At 32.1% G+C, this 22,276-nt stretch overlaps 4 protein-coding genes across 6 annotated transcripts; 3 read left to right on the forward strand and 1 right to left on the reverse strand.

Annotated features, from left to right (window-relative positions):
- Nucleotides 1–4,081: 4,081 nt before the first annotated feature.
- LOC113861084 (vacuolar protein-sorting-associated protein 37 homolog 1) lies at nt 4,082–8,237 on the forward strand. Of its 2 annotated transcripts, none has more exons than XM_027493694.1 (7): nt 4,082–4,208; nt 4,422–4,616; nt 4,788–4,875; nt 6,980–7,019; nt 7,118–7,164; nt 7,265–7,385; nt 7,501–8,237. In XM_027493694.1, the coding sequence occupies exons 1-7, from the start codon at nt 4,195–4,197 to the stop codon at nt 7,659–7,661; spliced, it is 666 nt and encodes a 221-aa protein (XP_027349495.1). In that variant the 5' UTR covers nt 4,082–4,194; the 3' UTR covers nt 7,662–8,237. The 2 variants fall into 2 exon arrangements, with proteins under 2 accessions (XP_027349495.1, XP_027349496.1); XM_027493695.1 differs by having other exon boundaries at nt 4,087–4,208; nt 4,788–4,857; nt 7,501–8,021.
- A 128-nt stretch (nt 8,238–8,365) lies between these two features.
- Nucleotides 8,366–8,992, reverse strand: LOC113861087 (non-classical arabinogalactan protein 31). The gene is made up of 2 exons (XM_027493697.1): nt 8,815–8,992; nt 8,366–8,730 (listed from the first exon to the last, which is right to left on the reverse strand). The coding sequence occupies exons 1-2, from the start codon at nt 8,990–8,992 to the stop codon at nt 8,366–8,368; spliced, it is 543 nt and encodes a 180-aa protein (XP_027349498.1).
- Nucleotides 8,993–10,102: 1,110 nt separating this feature from the next.
- On the forward strand, nt 10,103–11,229 carry LOC113860847 (protein PELOTA 1-like). Its single transcript, XM_027493371.1, has one exon. It carries the CDS (start codon nt 10,117–10,119, stop codon nt 11,227–11,229), a length of 1,113 nt encoding a protein of 370 aa, XP_027349172.1. The 5' UTR covers nt 10,103–10,116.
- A 3,111-nt stretch (nt 11,230–14,340) lies between these two features.
- On the forward strand, nt 14,341–20,065 carry LOC113863118 (aspartic proteinase-like protein 2). 2 transcript variants are annotated; one of them, XM_027496549.1, is made up of 10 exons: nt 14,341–14,590; nt 14,831–14,960; nt 15,075–15,322; nt 15,652–15,879; nt 16,343–16,505; nt 18,494–18,567; nt 18,683–18,779; nt 18,901–18,964; nt 19,438–19,509; nt 19,593–20,065. In XM_027496549.1, the coding sequence occupies exons 1-10, from the start codon at nt 14,349–14,351 to the stop codon at nt 19,766–19,768; spliced, it is 1,494 nt and encodes a 497-aa protein (XP_027352350.1). In that variant the 5' UTR covers nt 14,341–14,348; the 3' UTR covers nt 19,769–20,065. The 2 variants fall into 2 exon arrangements, with proteins under 2 accessions (XP_027352350.1, XP_027352351.1); XM_027496550.1 differs by lacking the exons at nt 18,494–18,567; nt 18,683–18,779.
- Nucleotides 20,066–22,276: the final 2,211 nt, after the last annotated feature.

A 22,276-nucleotide genomic window follows, 5' to 3' on the forward strand; every position in this document is an offset into this window, starting at 1 on the left:
AATTGTATAATTTCGTAAAAAAAATACATTAATATATAAAATAAAGTATAAAATGCATCAAACCTTTTTTCATGCTTTGTTTGTTTTTTTATTTTAATATTTTTTTTTATTTTTTAATCAGTAGAACCCAACATTATTCGCTTTTTAATTATATTTTCATTAAATTATAAGATAAAATATAAATAAAAAATTCAATTTAACATTTAAAAAATAAATATAAAAAAATTACATATAATTAAAATGTACGACTATCAGTACCATTAAACTTGAAATTTAAATAAAACACATTAAAACTGCTTATCTTATTATACGTCTTCTTCTTTTTTTTCTCAATTACCTTCTCTGACAACTATTCTATATATATATATATATATAATACTAACAACATACTATTTAATATATATTTTTAATTATTAATTAAAATTGATTAAAAATAAAAAAAAACATTAAACTAAGAATGAAAATTATATAATTTTTAATAAATTTTAACAAATAAACAAAATTATGATTAAAAAACATATTAATAGCTTTTTCTTTTTTCAATATCATTTTATTTTTTATCTTTTGTTTATCCTCCTCTTTTATATATATATATATATATATATAAATATATATTATTTTTAATTAAATAAAAGATTTAGAGTGTAAAAAATTTTGGACTTGTAAAAAGATTTTGTTTCATATATATATATATATATATTATTTTTTATTTCCATCACTTCACTCATCGCATCCTTTAATTTTTTATATTTTTTCCTTTTATTTTATTTAATTTGATTAAAATCCTTATCCCACAGTCGAAGACAAACATTTCCCTTTCCAAATAATCACAACCCCCACGGCCACTATACCCCACACCACTTCCCTCGTCCCATCCCATCCTCATCTGTTTCTGTAATATAGTTTATTAAAATAAAATATTATTTATTTATTTCACTGAACGCATGTCAACGTACACTACTTATATATTTGGATCCATGTCCAAATTTTGCATTATTGCAAAAGACATACTTAATGTATTTTTTGAAACAGATTAATTTTGAAAAAATAAATATGATTTTTTAAAAATTATTTAATTAAATATACACTTAAAATTAATATATCTCTTAAAGTGTATTATATTCTGCAAAATATTTATTATGTTGTTCTTTAATTCAACAACTAACAAATTAGTTTATTTGATATTTTGTTAAAAAATTCTTTTTACTTTTTAAATAATCATTTAAAAAATATTTATAGATTTTTAATTTTAGATACTTCTAGATAATTTATATGTTTTATAATTTATTTTTCTTTTTTTTTCTCTTTAAAAAATTATTTTCTCAATCTTTTTATTATCTGTAACTTAAAAAAAATATCAAATGCCCATTTTGGCACGTGTCATGATCGTGGCGCATTTGACAACTTTTATATAATAGGACAAAAAACAAAGGAAGCTGTATAGAAAAGATAAGAACGAATTTGGACGAACTATTTTTACACGATTTAATATTTATTTAATTACTCAGCATTTGAAAGAATAAAAAATTGTATTTAAATATTTTATTAAGTTTATATATTTAAAATTTTATTTATTTAAATTAAATTTTTAATCCATTTTAATAAGTTTTACAATTTCTTTTGGAGACAATAAGTTTTACAATTAAACTTGTATTACAAATCTTAATAAAATAACAATTTATTAAAGAATTGTAATGAAACTATTCAATTAAATACATCCTTATTAAATAATAGGATTTTTTTCTATATTTTCTTTACTATTAAATTAGGAACAATTATGTGCACGTGAATCAATTAATTATTTCTATTTAAAAAACTTAAGCCCGGAAGTTAAAACCTTGCTTTCAAGCACTGTACGGTTACTATTGTTAATCGCCATGGAGGATTCTTTATGCATAATGTGGACAAAATGTCGTGTCACATATCATTTAATCTAAGTTTTTTTTTTTCTAGTACAAATCTAAAGTTTAATTTGCCTCCAATCAACGCCAAGCAAATATTTATCAGATTAAAAACATTTTTTATTTTTCAAATTATATTATATTTAATTTTTCATTAAATTACTTTCTTATTCTTATATTCTTCAATATTGTTGATTTTCATTATTCTTAGTTGCGCTACTTTATAAATTAAGAACACATGAATATGAAATTAATACCCGACATTATCTAAATTAACTGTATTATAACTTGATATTGAGTAAAGATAAAAGTAATAAATTTTAAAATAATTTTTTTAAAAAAATACAATAAAGAAGCACTTCAAATCTTACATTCCAAAGCGAGTTTTTTTTTCCTTAATTATATTTTTAAAAATAACTTTACTATCGTTTTGGTTAATACTCTGTTTGCGATATAAGAGAAAAATAAAAGTAAATTTGACATTATAAGACCCGAGATTTAAAAAAAAAACTTTCTATTTTAAATAAAAATAAAAATATAAAATGACGCTCTGCAAATAATATTACCTTTTAGATTGGAGAGCGCTATTTTTTTTCCTGAATGCATATTTATTAAGTTAAATAATATAAAACCCCTTTGACTTTTCAGCTGTCTTGTCAAGTACATGTATTGTTTAAGTTAAATAAATTTATAAATAAGTCAAATAAATTATAAGTACAAAAAAAACTTGTCAAATACATTTTTTAAATTGTACATGTAAATGCACTGAATAATTAAATGATTTTTTTATTTTAGTTTTTCTATTTTGCTATAATCAAAATATTACTTTAAGGTTAAGGTTCATAAAATTGAAATACGAATCTCTTAACATAAAGTCTGAAGACCCTATTTAAATGCTTTAAAATGTCAATTTGTTTAAAAATATATATTTATTACATGAAAAGTATTTTATTTTTATTTTTAAATGTTTAAACCTAATTAAAAGAACTAACATTAACAAATTTTAAAAATATTTCAGCATTAGCACCGAATAAAATATTACAGTATTGATTATAACCTTGAGACTGATTTGTCATTTGTCATATTAGAAATGGCCATTATTTAATTTAACCAATAACTTCTAATGAATAAACAAAATGGTCAATTTTATGGATTTAATTTTAAGCATACACGTATGTGTTTACATAGTACACAATAAGGATAGCTTTTGCAATAATTAAAGATCAAGATCATGTGACTCGTGATCTAAACTAAACCAGTATCATCATTCAACATTCCCAAGAGCCTCTAGCATCGTTTCTTCGTCTATTCGGATTTCATACCTCGTTGAAAGAAAACAATACTTAGAAAGTCAAAAACATTTTTTTATATTTTTTTATCTAAGTAAAACTCGGTCATTTTTCATTGGCATTCGTATATGAGAGAGAGAAGTGAGAAAAATAATGAGATGGTATGCTATGATACGTCAGTGAAACAACAGGGTGATATGAAATAGCTATGAGACAAATTAAATGAGGTGGAAATTTTCCTTGACTCATTATATTTGAATAACACATATATATGCTATTTAAAATATAAATAATTTTTTAAAACAACACATTTATAAATATTTATTCAGAAACAATTATTGGATGTGCTATTTGATTAAGTTTAATTTCTAACATCATTTGATTCTAACAACAACAATAATATCTTAAAACTAGGACCAGTTTCCGTGGCCATGAAATTTTTTCATGAAAAAAAGATTTTTAAAAAAGAAACTAACTACATTTATTTCTCTCGAGTCTTGTGATACGTTTACTTACAATTACAACCTATTTTTATAAAATAATAATCATACTTATTTATATTATTTTATATATTACTTGAATATGTTAACACAGGTAAGAACTGACTTTAATAAGACAAGCGAAGCCATGATTTTTTATATGTTATTTAATTTTTTTTAATTTTTTATTATAGGAGTATGAATTGGTTTTAAATATATATAAATGTGTGTGTGTGTGTGTGTGGGTTTTAATGAATTAACCGTGAAATGGATTAAAAATAATGAACCGTAAGAAAAGGTGAAGAAAAAAAATGGAATTGGGCGTTATCATTGGATTAAAACTGGAACAAGGGGCCCAACAATAATAAGCCCAAATGGTTTTTAATAATAAAATTAAAAATCAGGCTATTTTCTGAGAAGGACGAAGATTGTTCCACTTTCCTTCTCGCCTTGTCTCTGAAATTTCGAGGGTTCATTGTGGCGTGCTTATTCGTTTGGTGAATCAGCAATTCGAACCAGTTAGCAATGTTCAGATTCTGGTAATTCTTCGTTTCGCTCCCAAACTTCAATTAAATTTTACATACATGTATCTGTTTCTATTTGATTTCTCGCGATTTAAGTGATTTTAAAAGCTGTCGCGCGTTTGATAACGCCAAACTCTAATCACAATAACGATAATAAGCTGAATTTCCGTTTCTAGCTAAAATTTAATGGCACATATGAATTTTGGATAGAATGTTGTTTATGCGCAGGGGATCACAAGAGCAACAATCGCAGGATGGTTCTTCACAGTCACAATCGTGGTATCCGCCATCGGTGTTGAGTTCACCGAGTTCTTCGAGGCCTGCTACACCAACTGCTTCTTCTTCTTCTTCTTCACAGAGGCCTTCTTCACATGTTCCACCTTCTGAAGCCGCTGGAGTTATTGCTGTCTTGAAGGACAAGAGGTTTGAATTTTCATAAGTTTTGTTGCATCTGATTTTGAAAAGGCAAAATACATGGAGGGGTGGATTAGTTATGCACTCAGTACTTTCGGATTGTACTGATAATGTTGTAAAATGTTCAATTTCAAATATGTTGATATTAATTAATTCTTTTGTTTTTTATAAATTTCCCAGTGTTGATGAATTACGGAAGCTTTCATCTGACAAAGATGCGTATCAGCAATTTTTACATTCACTTGATCAGGTCAAGATTCAAACTAATGTAAGTTTCGTATCTCTACTTTTCAATTTCTGGTGGTTTATTGCCTCGGAACTAGTGTGCACTTTCTTCCTGTGCTTGCTGCATTTTGTTAGTACATTTCACCTTAATCTCTTTGAAGTTGAACGGGTGTTCTGTTTTTTTTTTTTTTTTTTGGGTTGTAAGATATCAAATACTGATTTCACTGTAGAGATAAGGCCTTAGAGTAGATAATAGCTAGTAGGTGCCTGGCCTTGGCAGTGTTCTCATCCAACACAGAGAAATGCCTCTATTTAGATTAGTGATTTTACAATCTCAGCGGCTGATTGTTTTCTCATTAAACTAATCTTTATGCTGCTTATGCAATACTTCAGAATTTCTTTGATACTATATACTGGGTTGGTGTTCAGTTGCTTGTACTATTCCACCTTGATCTTTATGGTTTTTGGGAGTTCGAGTGTGTATTGCCTCGTATACCTTTGAGCATTATGGAAGTAGATGGGATATATATGCAGTTTGGTAATATATTCCCTCATGTTTTTTAAGAAGAAGGGTGTTAACAAAATGTAACTTTGGATTTGTTAAGATACTGCCAAAGTAGTAACTTGCTAAATTGTTCCTTCCAGAAAACAGGCAGGGTGGTGCTAATATATTTCCACTTGTTATATTGAAGGAATAATTTAGCAAGTTCTATTTTATTTGGATTTGATAAAATACTTTCAAAGGCATAACTTCTTAACATACTCCTTTTGGAAAGTAAGTGGTAGTTTGTCAGCAGCCCCTTGCGTGTGTGTTTGTAAATATGTAATCTAATAGTAGGTATTTACTTATGTTTTAAATAAGGATTAAATATATTCTTAGGCCTTGACACTGCATTTGAAATGATTTTATGAGCCTGTTAGATCTGGAATGTGGTGTCATTCTGGAATTTGTGACTGGGTTTTATTCTTTCTGCTCTTGCTACTGGGTGCATTCTGCCATTGCCCTTGTCCCTTTCCCTTTCTACTGTTTTTGGTTTCTTTGAGTTTGTTTATGCTCTTGTGACTGGGTGGTGCTACCATTATGCAGAGTTGTCAAGAATTAAGTTTATGCTGTGCATTTTTAATTGGCAGTAACTATGGGCTTTATTTAATATAGCAGAGGAACTGTGGGCTTTACATTCCAGTTTTTGCCATCAAATCTTATTTTACTGTTTCTTAAAAAACTCTTAAGAGATTGGGATCTAATTAAATATTATTTTGAAATTATTTGTTAAAGAAAAAAATAAACCTTATTCTACATGTGTAATATATGTATATATTATTTTTTGGATATAATAATATCGTTATAGCTAAGATCTTGCATTTTATGTTACTATCACATATCCTCCTCATCCAATACTGCTAGGATCTTAAGCTACAAAGCATTATAGATGGAACTTTTGAATGATATCAGAAGTTTTTTACAGACTTAACGAATTTTCTGTAGTGTTTATCGATAGAAAGCAACAAAGTTTGTTGTGTTCATAAGTACTGAATGCTGAGTGCACCTAGCTACAGCATGTACCGTTTTAAAATGTGATTATGAACCAAATATTTTAACTATTTGTTAAATTATCATTCTTCCTCTAGAGTCCACCCTTATATCTACAGTCAGAAAAAAATGACAGTCATGGATTTCTTCTGGTTTTAGAAGGGAGGAGGAGGAGAGTTGGCCTAATCATGCCAGCAACATTTTTGGGTTCTTGAGCTTCTAAAACTTGTAGTAGTACCTGTTATGGGGGCTGTCATTTAAGCCTTCATAGAAAGATTACACAGATTTATGCAAAACTGTCAGGGCCTTGTTATTTAATCTGCATAATTGCTAAAGGAAGTATCAATGGCTGTACTCTACATTGACAATCTGACATGCCAATACATGTGTACAACAACTAGAATCATCTTTAATCACACAACTCATGCAGTCACATCTAATGCACTGTACCCAGCTGCTCCAGTGGTTCCAACTGAGTGTATTGGAAAAAATTTAGTTGCTGTCCTAATACTCCATACAATTTTTCTTTGCATTTGTTTTGCTTTTGTTTCTGATGCTGGAATTTGTATCTGCATGTATTTTAACTTTTTTTTGTTTTGCTTATTGACTTGATCAGCTGAAAGATGAACTTTGCAAGGAGAATTTACAGCTTGCAGGTGAGTTATTGAATTTCTTTTATTTGATATGTTGCCATTAGATGGTTGGCCTACAGTTAAGTGTTGTAGAGCTTCTTAAACTATTGTCTTTAGTACAGAGGAAAATCTGCTGAAGGAACCACGTATCATGGAACTTAGGAATCAAGTAAGATTACAATCCTATGATTACTATGGGTTTTTGTTTAATTTTATTCAGAATTCTTTTGCTGATTATGGAGTTTTTCTTCTTCCTCGTACGGAAACAGTGTAGAATAATTCGGACAACTGAGTTAGCTGCTGCTAAGGAGAAACTAAATGAGCTTGAGAAGCAGAAAGAAGAAATGTTGAAGTTGAATTCCCCTGCATCCCTTCTCCAAAGGATTCAAGGTGACTTGAAATTGTAGTTTGCTGCAGTAATCCTGGTGATCACAATTTTATCACTATCGAGACCAGGGCTTGGTCATAAAACATGATAAACTCAAACAAAATGATATTTTTTCAGAGTCTGCGAACAAGACAGAAGAGGAATCTGAAAATCTGCACCAGCTTCTCCTTGACAGAGAGGCCGACCTTGGGGCTTTCTTGCAAAAGTACAAGAAGCTACGTACCACTTACCACAGGAAGACTCTCATACATCTTGCTGCTAAAACATCTACTATATGAGTACGACATGTGGAATATGAAAATTAAAAAAAAGCAACTCCTCGATTTGGCGAGTATGCATTGATTTTTGGTTCATTATTGTCAATAGTTGTTGGTCAAAGATACTTGCCACCGATTATATAAAAGCTGCTGCTGTTGGGATAGAGCCGTCTATTATAAATGAGAATGTTCATATATGTACAGCTTGAGATTGTTCATTGTGGTGACATTGTCAAGTACTTTCCTGCCATTTGATAAGAGGTATGGACATATCTGCAGGTCTGCTACCTTATTTCTCCCAATTTGTGCTTTACTACCGTCAACAATATTTATCTGAAACTCTGAAGTAGATGCTGTATCTTATGGGATCATAATCGCTGATATCGGATTTATTTGTGTTGTAAAATGTACACAAATGCTTTTGACTTTCCTTTTCCTGGGAGCAACTATAAGTTTTTCAGAACCCATGACTTTTTGCCGGATTTTGCATGTGTTATCATGTAATAGTAGATGCACAAGTCGAACAACTTTTTTTGGAAAGCGAATATAGCGTTAAACAGGTTCGACGTGATTGATAAATTTATCTATTGTAGACATGATAAGAAATGTTCATCGTGTATTTATTTGAAAATCAAATTTTAGGTTTAAATACACTCTGCAAAAGTTAATAAATGGCAAACGAGAATAATCATTTATATTGAAAGCAAAGAGAGCATCCCCATTTATTAGTAATGGCCTCCTTGTCCTTGGGAATCTTTAGGTTCAGAATCAGAGACGTCTGTGTCGGGCTTAGCGCACATAGGAGTGGTATAGTAGAAAGGGTTGAGCGCGTATTTGATCAAACCACGATAGACTGAAGTTGCGTAGTTGAGCTGGACGCCAGACTTTCCACCACCAAAGTCAGTGAGGATGTTGCAAACATAATCTGGAGACGACACCAACCTCACTGAGCATAGTTTTGTATCCAATTCCTTGCCGTAGACATACTTATTTACAGTCATATCGTACTGCCCGAGCTCATCTGTTGTATCACTTGAATAATGCACAACCCTACTTCTCTTGTCCATGCACGTTAGAGACACCTTAACTCCTGATAGTGCAAGCATAATTATTAACTGACTGAGGAATATATGAATATGAATATGCGAGGTAGGAAAAAGGGATTAGAACATACCTTTGATTGGCTTGCCATCATTAACCCATTCGTTCCAGCCCTGGGTGCAGTCCTGGCACAGCACTTTTCCACCTACATGAATCACTCCCGATTCATCCAAAGCCGAGACTGCCATACTATTGGTGCAACCCACCAGCATTGAGGTTGCGATAATCATCAGTGCAACTGCCAATCCCATCTCTCTCTCTCTCTCTCTCTCTCTCTCTCTCAAAATTCGCAAGGATATATGGGTAGATTGACTTCAAAGAAGCAGATATATAAATATAACAAGCAGTGTGCTTTAACTGGGAACAAACGTGGAAGAGCACTTCTATCGGCTCTTGACGTGCAATCCATTTTCAATTTTTTATAATATAATTAGCTAATCATATCATCTACGTATCGTATTAATAGAGTTTGCAACTCGCTGACCAGCAGAATAAAAAGGTTAATTTAAGGAGATTATTCGTATAAAGCATCAGATTAGTTTTATATTGATTTTAAATATCCATTAAATTGATTTTTGAATTTGACAATTATAGTCATTTTCATCCTTAACCGTAGTACGTATTAGTTAGTTTAGTTCTTAATTTGTTGTGCTTCAGCCAATTTTGTCGTTAAACACAATGACTAAATTAATTGGTGTCTAATTAACTTAGGAACTAAATTGATCAATTTTCTAATGTTGGAATTAAATTGATTAATAGCACAAATTTAAAGGATTAAATTGATTGATAATCATAAAAGTTAAGGGATAAATTTTTTATAATATCAAGAACTAAGTTTACTAGTAGCTATAATTTAAGGGACTAACTTGGTGTAATAATCAAATTATTTTTTGTAATTTACACTGTTGGGAATTGGAGTAAGATTTTTTTTTAGTCAAAAGACCATTGACTAAAAAATGTTCAACGGACACTTAAAAAAAAAAAGATGTTAAGGCTAAGAATATAAATTTACATTATAAAAGTTTATTTTTATACAAGCTTTTTAGGAGTTGAACGACGGAACTGTATAATCATAACCGTTATGTCTGTAGAAGTTGAAAGACAATGCATAATTGAAGATACGTGGATCATTTTGCATGGGTAGAAGGAATTTACAAATGCGTGATGTACCTTGTACCCAAAATAAGGAATCAATTGTTTGCATGGTGAAACAGCTTTACGCCAAGCCAAGTTTAAACAAAGGACTCCAACACAAGTAACTCGGTAACCTCACCTTCTCTCTCTATATCTGATCTCTTTGTATATATACTAATGCTAACATATATCCTCAGCGCGCGTAAATCTCGAAGAACCTGAATCCTTCAAACTCAAACCAATGAAGCTCCTCCAAAAAGATTTTGCTGCGAACCAAAGCGGCACCGCCAAGATCATGCCCGAAGAACCCGACGACGTGTGGCTCCTCTACAACCTCATTCTCCCCGGCGACGTCGTTTCCGCCGACACCACTCGCAAGGTCCGTCTCGAATCCACCAAAACCGCTGCCTCACGTGTCAAAATCACCCTCCACCTCAAAGTCACGTGCCGCGACTTCCTCAACGACTCCTCCACCCTCCGCCTCCGCGGCAAAAACCTCCAACCCAACCCTTATGTCGCCGCCGGTTCCTTCCACACCCTCACACTCGAACCCAACAAAACCTTCGACCTACGCAAGAAGCTCTGGAACTCCGACGCCGTTGAAGCCCTAAACGAAAGCGCCCAAAATTCCAAATCCTCCTCCTCCCTCGCCGTCGTTCTCTTCCACCAAAGCCACGCCGAGATTTACCTAGTCGGAAACGGCGCCACCACTCGCTTTTCGAACGTCGAAGCCTCTTCCAATTCTTCTAGGAACAAGGCTGTTTCGTCGACCGTGTTTTTTCGTGACGTTTTCGCTGCTCTCGTGAGGCACGTGGATTTCACGGTGGTTAAGAGAGTGGTGATAGCGAGCGAGGCGTCGACGAAGGACGAGTTTCGTAGGTTTGTTTTGTCGGAAGCGAAGAGATTAAGGATGACGTGGATGGAGGAGAACAAGTCCCGCATTGTGGTTGCATCGTCGGGGAAAAACGGTGATTTGGGGGAAGTTTTGGGTGACCGAGCGGTGACGGATTTGATAAAGGACAGTAAGGTTGGGATTGAGGTGAGGGCTTTTAGGGAGTTGTGGGATATGGTGTGTAACAATTCGGATCGCGCGTGCTATGGACCGCATAATGTGGAGAGTGCGCATGAGATGAGGGCTATTGAGACCCTTTTGATCACTGATGAGCTTTATAGAAATGCTGACATTGGGATTAGGCAAAGGTATGGTGGTTTGGTGAAAGAAGTGAAAGAGGGTGGTGGAAAGGTTTTGGTCTATTCGTCTATGCATGTTTCAGCACCTCAACTCTCTATGCTTACGGGTGTTGCTGCCATTCTTAGGTTTCCTTTGCCTCATCTCCAAGACTTTGATGTTTAGAACGATACATGGGGTTCAAGATTGATTCATTTCTTTTATTAATTGTTTATACTTTGTACGCTTTCATTTCCTTTAATTGTCATTTGTACAGTTTATGATTTGGGTTTGTTTATGTAATTAATCGTGTGTTCCAATTGTTGATTTCATATGTTTTTGTGTACAAATTTGCGAGAGATGTGTAATACTAAATGACTCAAGAATCTGTTGTCCGTTGTTGCTTTACGATAAATAAATGAGTTATCTACATTTCTCTCATAGAAAAATAAAGTAAGAAAAAATTAGTGCCTTTTTGGGTTATCTCCAAGACTCTGCGATTCAAGACCCCTTTTTAGAAGAAAAAAGAGATGAAGAGATACTAAAAGCAGAAGAGATGAGGATTGTTGAGTGGTTTGCTTGTGTTCAATGCTTATATATATAGTTGATGAGTTTTTTTTTTTTTTAAGCTTGTAATAATTGGTCATGAGATCAGATATTTGATACTTTGAAGTGTTTTTTACTTTTATATTTATTTTATTTTTCAAGGTTTATTTGGTATTTTTTTAAAAAATAAAACAGAAAATCACATCTCAATAAAATAAAATAAAAACTTTAAAAAAAATTAATACAGTTTTTAATTGGATTATATCACATCTAAATTTAGAATCAAATCAATCAAGTGATAAAACAGTAAAAGTGAAGAAATTTGATTGATAACCCTATTCTCAAAACCGATCCAATTTAATTTTTAAAAAAATCTATCACCAAAAAGGAATACCTTTAAGTGTATTTTTTTTATAGTTAAAATACATTTTGAAACGTGTATATACGAAAAAATATAAAAACTAAACCAGATATAAAAAAGATTATGTATGGTGTAATAAAGGATATTAATTAAATTTAGTTGTTCAAATAATGAAATTAAATATATAAATTCTTCTAATTTTAAAAAATAACTTAATTTATTTTAATTGTTAAAAATATAACTATTAAATATTTTTAATATAATAAATACCATAAAAAAAATTAGTCACCGACATGTATGTCAATTGATTGGTATTTGTTGAAAAAGAAAATATTTGTTTGGGTGTTAGATTGAAGGTAAGTTCCTATACTTTGAGCTTTAAATTTTTAATTTTCCTAATTTCGTGGCAAAATGAAAGCACGTATTGCATTTTTTTTTTAATTTAAATCACTTTTAAACAAGAGACATATTAATAAGAGAAAGTAATATCTCTTTTAAATGTATTTTTTATTTTTTTATATTCACATATCCAAATATATAAAAATTACAGTTAACTGTCCAAACAAAGTGACAGTGGAGACTTTAACGCTGTTATTTTTTAAAAAATTTGTGTCAAATTTTTTGTTGGGTCTAAAACGCAGTTGTTTTTGGGTGCGGTGGGTGTGTGGTCCTGGTTCGATTCTGGCGAGTCAAAGTCACTCCCATAACTACGGGTCTCTGACTACCTTGACCCATTAACCAGTCAAGCAAAGCGTGCTCTTTCTTAAAAAATAATAAATTATGTAATAGATTTAACGATAAAATAAAATAATTTATTTTCATAAATTATATCAAAATAATGTCATAAATTATTTTATATAAACTGCTCATAAACTCTTCTGAATAATACGAAATTTAAATTGATAAAAATAGTAAAATGAGTTTCATAATTTATGTTATTTATATATAAAATAAGAGTTTTTGTTAATCTCAATCTTTATAACTGAGTTTAAATATTTATAAATAAAAAAAATTTATAAAAAAATATAGTTATTATATTAAAGTTATAAAAATATAATAAGTAATTTTTTAATAAATTTTTATTATTATTAACCACTTATAAAGATTGAAATTAATAAAGTAAATGTAAAATAATGGATTTGGGTCTTTGTGGGAGAATAAAAAACAATTGTTAGTAAATAGAAACACCAAACAGGCCAAGGCATTAGGCAAGTGAAATGCAGAATGATGCAGTAGCAGAGTCTTATTTCTACCTTATGGTAATTTTCAATTTTGTGATAGTTATTTGCAATTATCTAAGTGTATCAATTAAAAAATGAAAATTCAGAGTTACTTGGCCAGAATATGGTGTGACCATTGAATAGTAAATCTATGTTCCGACAGGTCTCTTGCTTTCTTTCATATTCAATCCCGGTAATTGCCATTGGTATGCTCGTGGATCAAAATTTGTGCAAGACCTCCATAATCACTCTGCAAAGAAAAAAAATATGGTAAAGTAGATGCAGTTATATTGAGCCTGTGATCCATCACATTAAGATTGGTAAATGAGCTGTGAAACAATGATTTGTGCTGCCTCAGTGATGAACCCAAAAGGAAGCGAGTTAAAACGTCTCTTTCATGTGGAATTGGGGATCCCGACATGTCCCACCACCAGAAAAATACACCTGTAAGAATAAATGACATCAAAATTATAAATTCTTATAGAGTGCAACTTAAGATCATTTTCTTTTTCTTTTCTTTTTTTATATTCTTACCATTAAATTCTCTACTCAAATAACAGCACCTGAATTTTATAGCTTTCATTCAAAATGATAACATTTTCATACTTCATTGCTCTAATTTTTTAAAAGAACAAATTACATTCACATTGTTTTTTAAATTTTAAAATCGGGAGATGTTTCTAAATCTAAAAATTTCTCTCAACAATAAACCTTACATTCACATTATTTGAGGTTCAATAAAATTTTATTTGATAGTTTTTTATATTATATTAAATTTTTAAATTTATGTAATATTATAATATCATGCATTATTTTTACAGTTTATTTCTATTTTTATATATTTAATAAAATAAAAATACCAAGATAACATTTTGTTGAGTTTTTAAAAATGTGAGTGTAATTTTCTAAAGAAAAATATTAACAAAATGGTCATTTAAATATATTTTTAACATATGTTTTTTATGTTTTTAATTTTTTAAAAGATAATCAATTAATGACTAATATATTAAAAACAATGTATTGTTCACAATTTGTTTTTTCCTATATATTTTTATTTTATAGTAAAAAAAAGACTATAAGAGAGAGACCGGGTCCTCTCTCTCTCTCTAACGTTTCTCACTGCAGAAGACTCAATGCAGAAACTGCGTCGTCGTTGCGATTGAAGAAAGGAGAGGAGAATGCGGGGTGGTGTTCCCGTGCTGTTTGCGTTAGCCACCGTGGTGGTGCCGGCGACGGTGGTTCTCGGCGGTTTGGCGGCGACTTTTCTTCCTCTGGAACGGGCCATTCCTCTGAACCAGCAAGTTGAACTTGGGACACTGAGAGCTCGCGACAGAGCACGGCACGGTCGAATCTTGCAGGGCGTCGTTGGTGGCGTTGTCGACTTCTCAGTCCAAGGAACCTCCGATCCTTACTTCGTTGGGTACGGCTAATTCTTTTTTCACTTCGTTTCAATTTGCCTTCAATATATACGTGTATTTTTTTTTTCTTTCTTAATCTTCCATTTTGGTTACGCATTTTCTGATTTCCCTAATGTAAGTGTCTGCAAGAAGAAGATAGAGTGCTTTAGATCGTAATATAGTTTTGTATAATGTTGACGACTAGAAAGTTAGTAGTAGCGTGTGCTTTTCGAGCTTGAGTTAATCTTGGTTTTCTTGTTCAGGTTGTATTTCACGAAAGTGAAGTTGGGATCACCTGCAAAAGAGTTTTACGTTCAGATTGATACTGGAAGTGACATCTTGTGGCTAAACTGCATGACTTGCAGTAATTGCCCGCAATCTAGTGGGTTGGGGGTGAGAATTTGAGGCTTTTATTTTATTTGTTGTTGATTAATTTAACGTTCGGTCTTGTGGATAAGAGTATAATGGTTTGATACTCTTGTTTGTGTTATGTTATGCATTCTGCAGATTCAGCTCAATTTCTTTGACACGGCCAGCTCATCCACTGCTGCGCAGGTTTCGTGCTCGGACCCGATATGTTCTTATGCGGTTCGAACTGCGACGAGTGAATGCTCTTCTCAGGCCAATCAATGCACCTACACCTATCAGTATGGGGATGGAAGTGGGACATCTGGTTATTATGTTTCTGATACGATGTATTTTGACATGATCCTGGGGCAGTCTGTGTTTTCTAACTCATCTACCATTGTTTTTGGGTGAGTCCTTATGATTTTGTGGATAGTTGTGTGGGAACATTTAAAAAGCAGAACTGGATCACAGGGTCAGAGGTCACATTTTGAGTTCCCTCGGTCGCAAATCATATAATATTATGGATCAAATGGACATTTACTGCATAAGTTATAGAAAACTTTGTCTGGGGTAGGCTTTTGAAATAAAAAGGGCGACAAGCTAACATAATGTGGGTTGTGATTTTCACCATTAGCCTATTGTTTCTTTCGTGGTAGTTTGCTCATTTACTCCATGTTTATGTTAATATGGATATTGGTTTTAAATGAAGTATTTTGGATGGTTATCTTGGGAACAGGTGTAGTTCCTATCAGGCTGGGGATTTGACTAGGACAGATAAAGCAGTTGATGGAATTTTTGGGTTTGGCCCTGGTGCTTTATCTGTCATATCACAACTGTCATCACAGAGTGTAACACCCAAAGTGTTCTCTCATTGCTTAAAAGGACAGGACAATGGAGGAGGCATACTAGTTCTTGGTGAAATTTTGGAGCCAAGTATTGTTTATAGTCCACTTGTCCCATCGCAGTATGTTCTCTCGATGCACTTATTTCCTTGTTTTCTTTTCTCTATTGGTGGATATATTTTTCCCAAATATCATATTATCATATTACATTGATACACGCAAGCTTTATTCATTTTCACAAGAAAACTATTAAACTCGGTATTTGCATATTTCAGGGATTTTCAAACCATTCACCATGCACTGTTTATTCAGCAAAAAATGTTTTTGTTTGTTGTAAATGTAATAAATATCTTAAAACGAATACAAATGATAATATGCAAGAAATTTGTTTTATTTTAATGAATTGTTTTTGAATTGAATATATAAGGTGATATTGCTTACTCAGGTTTTGGTTCTTATAATGTTGCATGCCATTATTCCTGTTGTCAAATAATTAGCAGTTCTATATCTGTATATCAGTATATTGCAATATTTTATATGAGATATGCTGCTGTGTATTTGACTTATTCCTTGATCAAATTTCAGGCCTCATTACAATTTAAATCTTCAGAGCATTGCTGTGAATGGACAACTTCTCTCAATTGATCCAGATGTATTTGCAACAGCTAACAATCGAGGAACTATAGTTGACTCTGGTACAACATTGGCATACCTTGTTCAAGAAGCTTATGATCCTTTTGTCGATGCTGTAAGTATTCGTTTGCTGATCTTCAAATTTTTGTAACACTACACTCTGCTGTGGCCAAGTTTGTGATTTTGTTGTTGTTCACCAAGTGCATTTTTTCGAGTACATAAAATCTGGCATGGCCCTCTACACTGTTCAGTCTTACCTAAAATAATAAATTCTAATGCAACTATGCAAGTAACAGGAAAAGCCTTCCGTCTCAACCAGAAGGCTTTTAATTTAAGGCTGTCCTCAATTTTAAATATGCCCTAGATAACTGAATGATCAATACCCACTGATGATTTAAGATCTATTTGACAAATCTTCTGTAAGAGACTCCTTAATCTGTTTATGCAATCTCTTCCTTTGGAAAAAATGCACATTGACAGAAGTACCCATGAAAATCACTTGCTAACTTCATAAATTCGAGTGTTTTCACACTTGCAGAACCCTGTCTTTCTTTTGTGAAAGTAGGAGAGTTTTTGCAACTTTTTCACATGCACTCTACTAAATACTAATAGAGTAAGTATGAAGATGGAAATAATAACCATCTATCTAGACTGTGGAAATTAGGGTCAAGTCATAATCAAAGAGATCTGGCAATTTCTTAGGTATTTGTTACCATACATATTTTACTGAAGACCCTTACTATAATGTGATAAAGTAGGAGGCTTGTATCGAAACTTTACGCCACTGTAGGAAGAGGGGTTGAGTGTCCATAAGTGAACTTTATTATGCATTTCAATCTTAGAAATGTTGCTAGAAAAATTTTATATGTAGCTTGGATTATGTAGTTTAATACTTTATTTTATTTATTGTTATTTGCTATTCTAGGATTTTATTCTGTTTTGGATTATCTTATACCAACTTAGAATTGTAATAACTTGGGCAGCATATATTTGTTCCACTGGTCATGAAGTTGTGTCTGTCTTAACAGATTAGAAGATTTTAGATATTATGATGTGGTCATTTTTTTGAAACAATGTCCCAAAATACAAAAACTAAGTTTTCTGACATATTGGAAGTCCTTGTCCATGGTGTGTTACTGTCTGGGACACCAATTTGATGGTGACCTTAGAACCCTAAAATCCAGCTTTGATGGTGCGGAACCCTAAATCAGCTTTGATGGTGCGGAACCCTGTGCTTATCTTGACAGGGTTCTCCCCTGATATACTTAGAGTACTCATCTAGGACAGAATGCTTGTTCAACTCATGCAATGTAAAATCAAAACCTGATGCTGAATTTGATGTAAAACAATCCTGGAGTGCTCCTCTTGGCAGGGCATTCCCCCTGACTAACCTAAAATACCCCTCTAGGGTAGAGTACTCTCTGACTCAAATATCAGGTATTCTTTGAACAAAGAGAACTTAGGATCTTATAATAATCAAAATAATAAGTTATTCATATCCTAAGTTAGAATCAGATAAATATAAAATGGAATAAAATCCATGAATAGCATATAATAATAAACTATCCTAAATAAAATAATAAAACCCCAATAATATTAAATAGCTCTATCTACATCACCTGGAGTGTAAACATTGGAGATTCTTCTGATTATTATATGATATTGGTCTTTTTACTCAGTTTCTAATATTTGAGTTGGAAGTGTACTTGGTTTTCTAAGGGAAGTATATTCTTGGGTTGCATCCTACATCAATAGTATAATGTTTTGTTCCCAAGATCCAGTATCCACTCACCCAAGAAGTCCAAATGATAAATTGATAACGCTAAATCTTGATTCCATGATACATGGAATGCAAAGACTACTGTCACTGTAGTTTTGTATTATCAAATGGAATTTGAACTGTAATGTCAACCTATATCCTGTTTCAATATGCAATGGATACTGAACAAAATGTAGTATCCTGATTTTCTTTCATTCTTTCCAAGTGGAAGTCTTGAAGAGAGGCAAACTACTTCTTACTTGGGTTATTTGTCTTGCATTTTAAATTTAAAAAAAAAATTGATATACTATGTTCTGATGTTAAATTTCTAAATGAATGTGTAGATAACCACCGCTGTCTCACAGTTTTCAAAACCCATTATTTCAAAAGGAAACCAGTGCTATCTGGTCTCAAACAGGTTATTTTAATTCAAACTCAATTTTGTAACAAAGATCTTCAAGTTTTCTTTCATCATTAAATTTTTTTATTCTACTACAATTTCTGTGGATCTCATTTGAATTTATGCGATTCAGTGTAGGTGATATATTTCCTTCTGTGAGTTTAAACTTCATGGGTGGGGCATCCATGGTTTTAAATCCAGAACATTACCTCATGCATTATGGTTTCCAAGTAAGTATGTCTATTTCTAGTCTGGTCACATTTATGCATCTTTTTTCTTGCCTAGGCAGGAGTAATTCTTTTGAATTGTATGTCATTGATAATAGTCTGACGCTCTACCTTGCTTTCACAGGATGGAGCTGCAATGTGGTGCATTGGCTTCCAGAAAGTGGAGGAGGGATTCACAATTTTAGGAGGTTAGAAGCTGGAAGAATTTTGTAAATGGAATAAAATCTGGAAAGAGTTCGGAGAAATACACACTTTCTAAAATCTGATTATGAAATGGGCTCTTAGTAAATACTAAATAGTATGGAAAATCTTGAATGGTGAATATGTCTTGTCTTCTATAGTAATAAACAGTATATCACAGTCATTTCATTGAGAATTTCTTATTTTTGGTGGACTGGACATGTGATTGGCAAAACTGAAAACACCTGGTAAGGTTGTACCAAGAACCTTGTTCAATCAAAATAATAATTTCCTTTCCGTGAGCATTCAAATGGGATTTTATAATATAATTTGAAAAAGGTTAGGTTCTGTTGATGTCATGTCATCATTCAAATTAATGTTTTACTCGGGATTTCATTTTGTAATTTAGCACCTCATCAAGTGAAGTAGTTTTGTATTTTTTGTACTGGGTTTATCAACAAAGTTGTTTCGTTCTTTGCAGATCTTGTCCTAAAAGATAAGATTTTTGTATATGACTTAGCTAATCAACGAATTGGATGGGCCAATTATGATTGTAAGTTTACCAAAGGAACTGTATCTTCCCCACATATATGGATATGGTCCTTTACTCTGTCATAACTTTGAATTTGTTCTCAGGTTCCCTGGCTGTAAATGTCTCTGTGGCCACGAGCAAGAGCAAGGATGCATATATCAATGCAGGACAGATGAGTGTCAGCTGTTCCCACATAGGCTCTTTCTCCAAGTTGCTAACTGCCAGCATTGTTGCTTTCCTTGTGCACATAATAGTTTTCATGGAGTCCCAATTTTCGTAATCCACGTCCAAGAGTCAAAGATTATTCTTTGAAACTCACAGAGGTTGGCTGATGTTTTATTTATTATCGGCATGGCCTTCTGATATTTTGAGAAGGGAGTGGTCGCTGTTTTCTGCTCTGTATTTAATCTCATTGGTATCTTTCCATTAACGTGATGAAAATGCGGATCCATTGTAAAGGGGGACTCTCTTGTTGGGAACTGGCATATTTGTATATTAGTGTAACTGCGGAGTAGATGGAAATTGTACTATTTATAAACTCCTCTGACTGCATTAAACAGTTTACTTGTTAGTTGTGATGAGCTAAGGCTATAGGAACGTCGGGTTCGTGGAATTGTATTCTATTGTCACCAATGAATTGATGTGAGCGGCAACAAAATTGTTAAAGGAAGCCGAACAATAGATTTCTTGGAATAGAAAGATGATTATCTCTACGGTTTTCTTACTATCAACTTTTACGGTTTATTTTAATATCGTGAAAATAATAAAATTTTATTAAAAAGAATGAGTTTATTATATTGAAGATATAAAGTGCGATAAATACTTCTTTTAAATAAAATTTTACTGTTTTTATTTGCTTACAGTAATGTTTTCTCATATTATTCTATTTTAATCCGTGTTGACCTTGGAGAATTCCTGTTATTTTTTTCAATTTATGGCTTTTTATTGCCCATACTATAATAATACAAAGAAATTTAGATAAAAAATTATATTAAACAAGAAATAATAATGGGCAACACTAACTATAAATCATGCAGTACGTACGAACAATTTAAAATCATCAATAAAAAAAATATTGTCATAATTAAGTTCATTGTAATATATTATCATTCTTATAATAATTAAATTTATTTTAAAATATGAAAGTTTATATAAATTAAATATTTATGTTGCTTTAATATTATATATTATAACCGTCTTATGAATATGAAAAAGATGTTGGTTGACGTCGCTTAGTATGCGTTTTCGTGGTCTCTAACCCCTAAATATATTTGTTATTTGACATGCACATTGTTATATTTCCCTGAAATTTGTGTGGCTGGGAAAGTGTTTATGTAGTTGACGTTGCATCCGCAGAGAAAGAAAGGGATCGTGCAGGAGCGCGTCGGAATAGGGTGGTGTCCGGGGGAGTCGCCTCAGCTTCAAAGCTTATTGTCACTTCAGTTATGTGCAAGTAATATGCGTTTGCGATTGCGATTGCAAGCGTTTTCTTTGTTTGCGTGCATTTTGAAACAGTCCTCCTCATTCCTCAACGCTCATATGCCCGTTTCTCTCTCTGAATTACTATGTGCTCCTTCTTCCCCTTTTCTTGTGCCCCACGCGCTATTCTCTCTTCTAACTAAAATATTAACATTCCAAATTCTATCCTCCTTTACCAAACGGTTATAACATTCCTAAACTATCTAATACATTTACATATTTTGTGTACCTTTTCATTTATCATTATTGCCACCAAAGTTTCTTAACTGGATGGCTACCATTGATTATCATTACCAAAAATAAGTAATGTTGCTAAGGAAGCCCCAATCCCTCGTTTTTGTCACACTCTAGTACTTGGCAGCGTCTTTTCATTGTTGTTAATAAGAAAAATGTCATCTTTTTTATTTTTATTCTTCTGAACCATATTGATAAATACACTAAATTGAATATAAACAACAATGGAAAAATCTCGTTTGTTGTGTGTACTGAAAATGCCTCGTAAAACTTTGGAAATAATAGTGTAAATAAAACATATATAGAAAAACTCCATTGTGAATCTAGTACAGACAACAATAATAGAAAACTAAAATGCAAATTAGGTGATATCAAACACTCCACACAACAACTTTTTCCCACCAGAAAAATGAAAAATGGTCTTTTACAAACCATTTATTAATATCACAAGACTTGCTAATCGGGTTGCTTTTAAACTATTGATTAAAAAAATAAAAAATATTATTAATATACTTATACCATAATACTTTTATAAGTTTTTTAATAAAATTACTTATCAATCAATTTTTTTTTAGAAGGAATCATATTATAATTTTTTTAAAAATGAAAAATTTAACAAAAAATATAGTCGAAAGTTTTTTTTTTCTCAAAAAGTAAGAAAAAATAACTTACACAACTCTACAAAAGTGTGCCATAATAAAAGCAAACTTATGGAAAGTTATCTTTATTCATGGTGTCGTGATCTAAAATCGCAGCCAGCCAGCCATTGACAATTTGTTGATGAGGGGAGAATTTCCTTAAATCATTAAAAATCCAAGTCAAAGCAAAAAAATGAAAAAGAAAAAAGAAAAAAGAAAAAGCGAAGAAAGAGCGAGTGCGAGGAACGCTGGGGCACAGCGCGTGGGTTGGAGTGCATAGTTTATGGTACCGAACGGCCATGCATGCGGAATCCTCCTACGCTCACTCACACACACACACCACCCTCTCTCTCTCTTTCTATCCTTCGTCCATATCATATCACACACTTTCTTCATTCTCGCTTTCTCTCACTCACCTCTACAAAGTTTCATTTTCT

The sequence above is a fragment of the Abrus precatorius genome, unplaced genomic scaffold (assembly GCF_003935025.1).
Source record: "Abrus precatorius isolate BTA unplaced genomic scaffold, Abrus_2018 Scaffold3, whole genome shotgun sequence".
NCBI lineage: Eukaryota > Viridiplantae > Streptophyta > Magnoliopsida > Fabales > Fabaceae > Abrus > Abrus precatorius.